General features: G+C 34.2%; 1 protein-coding gene across 1 annotated transcript in view; it reads right to left on the reverse strand.

Moving 5' to 3' along the window:
- The window catches only part of LOC102502365 (polypeptide N-acetylgalactosaminyltransferase 13), a gene marked incomplete at its 5' end in the record, with an annotated part of 208,087 nt that extends 200,711 nt beyond the window's left edge, over nt 1-7,376 (reverse strand). The window contains one exon of the mRNA XM_006164768.1: nt 7,259-7,376. Coding sequence (XP_006164830.1) covers nt 7,259-7,376 — 118 coding nt within the window. The remainder of the gene's footprint in view (nt 1-7,258) is intronic.
- Nucleotides 7,377-7,710: the final 334 nt, after the last annotated feature.

Raw genomic sequence — 7,710 nt, forward strand, 5'->3', positions numbered from 1 at the left:
CTTGCTATTATTTCAAATTAAAATTTTACCACATTTGTTTTGGATAAGTAGATTTCTACCAGAAACATTAATTATCATTCTAAGGCACCTATTTTCTGGATGTTTTTAAAATATGGTATGGATATGAAGGTCTTTAGTAGCTCTCTCAGTTACCGCATAACTAGAGATATTTCATTCTATGATTTAAATTTAACAAGTCCTTCTTGAAATAAGAGATCTGCTTAAACAAAGGTTTAGGAAGGGTGGTAAGCTGGATGCTCACAAATTTCACTGTAAGTACAAAAGCTAAGCATGCAAACTATTTGCAAAGTGTTTAAGGGTTAGTCTGTACTAGACAGGTAACTATTGCAGAGAGACATCTTCTAAACCAAATCATTAATCTTAGATAATAACAGGAGGGCTATACAGACACACAACCTCAAAGTCTATTGTAAAAAGGAAGCTAGTAAAGTTCTACGTTAACCTTAAGAGCGTAAGTCATTGCATTTAGAGAAGAGAATCTCATAAACCCATCTCTACCAACATTGTGGATGTTAGACTGCATTTGATTAACTAAGACATTCTGGGGAAGTCTGGTTTCTATGATTGCACAAATAAGAACAGTCAAAGTTATATATTGACAAAAAAATCCACTTTTCTCAGATATACGTTAAAATTTTTATAAGGCAGATTTCTAACAGAACTCAGCTAAACCTTTGTCTACATTGATTTCTAACAAATTTTTGACTGACATTTTCACTTGTCAAAATTGAAATTTTATAGACATGTCTAGAAAATTCTTTACTTTTTTCTTAATACTTCAAAAAAATCAACATACTACAATACACAGAAGGTTGATAAACTTCTCTACCTCATTAAACATATTCTTCTGTTAAATGGGCAGTTTTGTCATTCATTTTTCTAATATTTCTCATATCAGCTCTCATTACTTTTCCACTTCATTGCTTGTGCAATTTGGCAAAAAATTAATTTCACATAAGAATGCAATTTACATGGTATATTCTTCTGATAAATATACCTTTTTTTCATTGTGATTTATAAGAAAAAATAATTCAGGCATTTAAAGTAAATTCCATCCTGTTCACCAAAATATTGGCAAATTCCATTCTGTTCAATATATATTTATTTACATATATATATGTTAGTGTGTATATGTCTGTGTTCTATAATTTAAGTGTTTTGCTATCGGGTCTGTGTGCTCATTGGAGTGAACCAAGAGAAAGAAAAAGTGAGAAATAATTCCCCAGTAGTGGGGATGGCCATACTGAAATCCCTTCTCTTCCATTCTTCTCTTGGGATTTTGGGCATGCATGCACACATGCCCAGCATGATTTTCAAGCCACTGGATCCAGAGCTCGAGTCATGGTCAGATATGGGGGAATTCAGAACCTCAATTACAACACCAACTATTGGCCCCCAAATTTCCACAGTAGTATATTGTTTATGATATATTTAATAAGTATCATCTTATTTAAATCCACACAGTTGGACTCACAGGTACATTGTTAGAATTAGATCAATAGAGATATTTAAAAGAAACTGGGCTAGGACTGACCCTATATCACAGCAGTTAAGGGAACTAGATACCACATGGCTGATCACAGTTTGAATCCCAATCCCAATGGCTTGAAAAACATGCCTTGTACTTCTGTGTCCATGCCTCAGATCCCTCCAGGATGGAGAAATGGAGAAGATATTGTGGTAGTCATTGCCTATTGAGAAGTGCTTTCTTCTTCTATCTCTGTCTCTCTCTGGTGAGTGCATGTGCTCTCTATCAATAAGAAAAAAATAATAATAATTGGACTAAGATATACTGAGAATCTGACCTAAAGTACATGAGGGGACTTTACAAACTTCGTGGAAAAGTGGAATTAAAAGATAAAATTACTGGGGACAGTAGGTGGCACAGTGGTTAAGGTGCTAGATTCCCACATGGCCAATGCCATGGTTCGAGTCCTGGATCTGCTGGCTTGAAAATCATGCTGGACGCATGTGCATATGGGTCTGTCACTATTCTACTTTCTTTCTTTTGCCTTTTTTGTTTGTTTGTTTGTTTTGTTTTTTGGCAGAAGGTGTGTGAGCTAGACAAAGAGAAAATGAGAAATCATTCCCTGGGGGGATGGCCACGCCACAATCCTTTCTCCTCCATTCTCCTCTCCTCTCAGAATTTGGGCATGCATGCACAGGTACCTGGCTTGATTTCCAAGCCACCAGGTCCAGAACCAAACCTTGGTCAATCATGTGGGAGTCAGCCCCTTAACCTTTATGCCACTTGTTGACCCTATCTTAACCCTTCTTCAACTTAGTTTTCCATTTGTAAACTATTGATTTCTTTGAGGCATTCACTCTATAGACTTTTCATAAAACATCAGTGACTTCACTATTCTTCCACCTAAGCTTCACCATAAACTTGAGTTTTGTTCTTGCTGGAGTTTCAGCAGAATTCATATTGATCTTATAGGAGCTCTTTATAAGCTTATGTCTTATCCTTTTTACTGTATCAGACTAGATCCTGTTGAGACATGTTATGACAAGTTTGTATAAGTTTATTTTTGTATAAAAAGAAAATTGAAATTCAAGCACAGATTTTTTTTTCCATTTTTCATGCATTTTTTTCTTGGTACCTTAAACTACACATTTTATTCATTTGTTTCTCTTTGAGGACTTCCCTCCTCCCCCCCCTCCCCTTCATGTGTGTTTCAATGTTTAAAAAGCGTTATTGGGGTATAATTTACATGTGAAGAAATGCATATATTGCAACTGAACCACTTAATGTATTTTGTCATTATGTGAAACTTCTTAGGCTATCACCATAATTAAGAAAATGAATATGCCATCATGCAAACAGCTTTCATGTGTTACTTTATAATCCCTCCCTCCAGGTCTCTTCTTCCTTCTGAATCCTTTGTTCATAGACAAGTTTTCTGCCTTCTGTCACATAGATTAGTTTGCATTTACCATATTTGTACAGTATCATAATCTTTTTTGCCTGTTTCATTCAGTATCATTATTTCAAGCATTAAATGAAGTTGAATTGACAGAGTGTACCAAAAATATGTATATTTTTTCTTAATTGCATTCTATGCAGAGACTGTTCATCCTATAGCCAGTCACCTGTTGAACGTTTACATTGTTTCTGGCTTTTGGCTTTTGCAAATAAAACTGCTATGAGCATTAACATACAGTTTGTCCTATGTTCATGTTTTTCTTTCTCTTAGGTAAAACCCAGGAGATTTTTAAGAAATAGAAAACTGTTCCCCAGATTTTAGTGCCATCATTTTTTATTTACACCAGCACTAGAGGTGTAGCATTTCCATCTCATCACCATAGCTGACACCCCAGACCATCCTTGGAACCATCAGGGTAGCCAGCCTTTATTGCTATGGAGCAGATTTCTGAGCTCCTAAAAAGACTGCCTTCAAGTCCTCCTGCTCCTCCTCCTCCTCCTCCTCCTCCTCCTTCTCCTTCTTCACCTCAATTGATTCAACCATGGTAGTTTATTGACATTTTAAAATGAAAAATGCAATGTGCACTTTTGGAAATGCTGTCTCTTGTGCTGATGCTTATGAAAGGCGAAATTTTGATGGTTATTTTGACTGGGTGATGCTTATGCTACTAATACAGTTACTACTTAAAGATAAATGATAATTTATGATTAGTAACTCCTAATTTAATTGGTTCATTTTGTCATACATTATTACTATTTTTTGAGAGGTTTTTGTTTCACAGTATGTGTGCTTGCTGGAGAGAGAGAGAGATGGAGACAGAGAGAAGGAAAGTGAGAAATCACCCCCCAGTAAGAATGGCAATATTGCAATCCTCTTCTCCTACATTCTCCTCCTGAGATTTTGAGTATGGATGCACACATGCCAGGCATGAGTTTCAAGCCTCTGAGTCCGGGACAAGAACAGTGGTCAGCCACGTGGGAGTCCAGTGTCATAACCACTAAGCCATCTGTTGGACCCACTTTAACAAATTATTTCATATGGATATTTATCTTTCAGTTCTTTCTATTTAAAGTTTCTAACACTAACCATCCTCCAACATCTAACATTTCATATTCCTCTTCTCTTCCTTATTTTTTCTCTTCACGCTTATCACTAACTTAACAATAAGTTATACTCATTTTTGTTTACTGTCTATCAGTTATGGTTGTACAATGACATGGGGAAGAATCTCCGCAACTAAGTTTTTCGAAGTAGTAGGATCTACCTACAAATGTTCACACTGCTATTGGATATATTTCATCTGCCATAAGAGTTTATAGCCTATAATGGGTATATAACCAGCAGAATTGCAGAAGATGATTGCATTTGCATGTTAGGGTCACCCTCTCTCCTATACATTATACATTATAATGGGAATATAAAACCACAGATGAGACAACCAGCAGAATTGCAGAAGATGATTGCATTTGCATGTTAGGGTCACCCTCTCTCCTATACATTATACATAATATGAAAAATAAACTATTCATTTTCCATGAACTTTCTGGAGACATCCCACATGTGTTTGTTGTAAAATGATTGAAGGGTACATTAGATGCAAGTTTTCGGATTTTAAATCCCCAACATATTCTCATTTTATTAAGTAAGGATTTAATCTGAAAAGAGATGAGAGTGCAGTCTTAATCTGCTCACATACCATTCTAGCATTTTCTCTTACTGAATATCTTCCACTATAGTATTCAGCAACCCCATATATGTCATGGAGAAGAAAGTAAAATATGAACAGAATTGAGTCTATAAAAAAAATAAAATAAATACTTTGTTTTGAGAGAAAGCTAGTGGAAACTAAAGGCAATGATATGTTTTAAAACACTTGAAAAACAATCACTCATGAATATACTATTTTTTTAAATCCTAAACAACCAATCACAGAAGATCTCTTATGTCATTTTTCTAAGGATCAGATAATTCTTATGGTCACTAATTGAATTCTTTCTGTCTTCCTAGTATTTGCATCCCTTAGGCTAGTCTAAAAATCTTCCTTTTTAATGTATATTTATATCTCTTTTGCACTTCTTTTTTTTTTTTTTTCTGGAGAGTTTTTCTTTTTTTTTTTTTTTTTTTTGCTATACATGCGTTTGCCAGACAGACAGAGAGAGACTTAGAGACAGAAAGCGAGAAATCACCCCCCAGGGGGGATGGTCATGCCACAATCCCTTCTCCTCCATTCTCCTCTCGGGATCTTGGGCATGCACGCACATGCACCCGGTGTGAATTTTAAGCCACCAGATCCGGGACGCAAACCGCGGTTGACTACATGGGAGTACAACATCATAGCCATTACGCTAACTGCTGATTCCCTCTTTCACACTTCTTGATCAGGTCCTCCTCATCTTTCATATTATTCCACTAAATTCTTCCCTATCACAACATTTAGTCATTTAGAGGAAGAACTTTGAATCTGGGAGCAATGTGGTAAAATATGGGGAGTCCATGGGTGAAATAGTAAGCCTAATAAGAAGAGGGAAAGAACTTTAGGAAAGAAAGAAAAGAAGGTAGGCAATAGTATGGCAGATTATAGCAACAGTATTATATTGATTAACTTTTTCTTTTTGCAATCCCACCCAGAGAGTATTGGCTAATGAAAAAGTAAATATTAGTACCACACTTAAGGGTAAAGGTTTTGCTTTCCTTTTTTATTTTATTATTATTATTTTTCTTTTTTTTTTTTTTCCATAAGGGATATGTTCTAACTGGAGAATGACAAAGAGAAACAGAGAGAAGGAAAGTGAGAAATCACCCCTGGGAAGGATGACCATGCCACAGCCCTTTCTCCTCCATTGTCTTGGCACACACACTAGTGTGATTTTCAAACCAGCACATCTGGGACTCAAACCATGGTCAGCCATATATAAACCCAGTGCCTTAACAACCATGCCACCTGCTGACCAAAGCAAATTGTTTTTAAGCTTTCAAATATATGAATTTCCTTTCCTCATCCATATTATTTTTTCTTTTTTCTTTCCTTTTCTTTCTCTTCCTCCCTCTCTTACTTCCACTAACTTTCCTTCTTTTTCTTTTTATCTCCTTCCTTCTTTCTTTCCTCTTATTTCTTTTACTTTGAGAACTATACCAGGGAACAAGTTGGAGTCTCTAGACATCCTCTAATATGGCACTGAGTTTTGTTAGGTAGTTCTATGGGACTATACATATATAAGTAATATGTAAGTAATCAAATTACATTAACTACTAAGTATCACAGACATCTAGCTATAAAAGCAATTTATAGACAAAAGAATAGTATAACAATCATTCTAGTGCTACTAAAATCATTCTGATTATCTATGAGCCACTAAATTCTACATTATAGAAATTCAAGGTAATTCCTTTTTCTCAAAGTTTACAACTTTTATTATACATCACACATATCTATATTATGTTACTAAAAATAAACTTTGCTTTCTAAATGAGAAATTAAATGGCATAGGTCTTGAAATTCATAGATGAATATGCATAAAGTCTAAAAATTTTAATGTACAAATAATTTAGGCAAAACAATTGAGTGTCTGAAATATTTCACACTTAGGTCTACTAAGAAAAAAGCAACCATATTATCTTAATTAATTTTAAAATAATAACATATGGTTCTAATATTTAAAAAACAGTTACTTGTATTTATCTATTTCTTAGCATGAAGGTATCTTTATAAAGTTTTAGTATAACAAAATATTAAAATTATTTACACACTTCCTAATATATTTATAAGAACTTACTTCTCAATTTTTATTTACTTGGAAGTCCATTAATTTTTTTTCAAAACTTACTCATCAAACAGTAATGTCTCTGGCTGTGAAAATACTCATGCAACTTGTACAATTATCCAGAATTTCTTTGACCACAGGTCATTTTTAAAACTATTTGAGAATAACCTCAGGTAGCATGTGTAAATTCAGATCACATAAGCACGTCTAGGTTTTAGTTCAAATACAATGTGATTTTATCGAGTAGTATTTAATTGAAAAAAAAAAAAACTTGTCCCTTGTATATTTCAACAATTGAGACCCTTACTGCCTTTTTACTATGAACAAAAAAAAAAAAAGAAAATTAAAAATACGTATAATTTCCCATTTAACAGTAAATACTACATGCATTAGGACTCTGGCAAAGCTTCCAAGTAAGTGTTAAAATGACCAACTGATCAGTAATTTGTATCACTTGGCCAAAGATTTAATTGTCAATTACTGGGTCTGATATATGCATGCTACAGCATAGTATGTTCAGCGTCAAAAAATAAAGTAAAATTTGATTACCCTAAAAGACATTTCAAGATTCTCTCCACCCCAGATATCCATTCCTGCATCGTAAGTTCCTATCTCTTCAAAGTAGTTTCTGTCAATAGAAAATAGGCCACCAGCCATAGTAGGGGTCCTAGTTGAAAAACAAAACAAAAAGAAAATATCTTTTGAAAACAATGTGTGGAGTTTAATGAGACTGAAGCAAATATTTTTGAGACATTTTAAATATTAAAAAAATATTACTCAAAAATCTCAAACTGGAAACATATATCCAAAGTGTAAGAGGCCTTAAAATGAATAAATAACATTTTATTTCACATTTTGTATAAAATTCAATTGAGATTTGTTTGTTTTTCTTATAAGTAATCAAATAGTGACATGAAAGGAACACTGGCTATTTAAGACTGGGGCTTCTACATTTCTTTTGAATGTCATCATGAAGAGAATTCACTGCCCTGCACATTGTC

The sequence above is a fragment of the Tupaia chinensis genome, unplaced genomic scaffold (genome assembly GCF_000334495.1).
Source record: "Tupaia chinensis unplaced genomic scaffold, TupChi_1.0 Scaffold143714_1, whole genome shotgun sequence".
Lineage (NCBI taxonomy): Eukaryota > Metazoa > Chordata > Mammalia > Scandentia > Tupaiidae > Tupaia > Tupaia belangeri.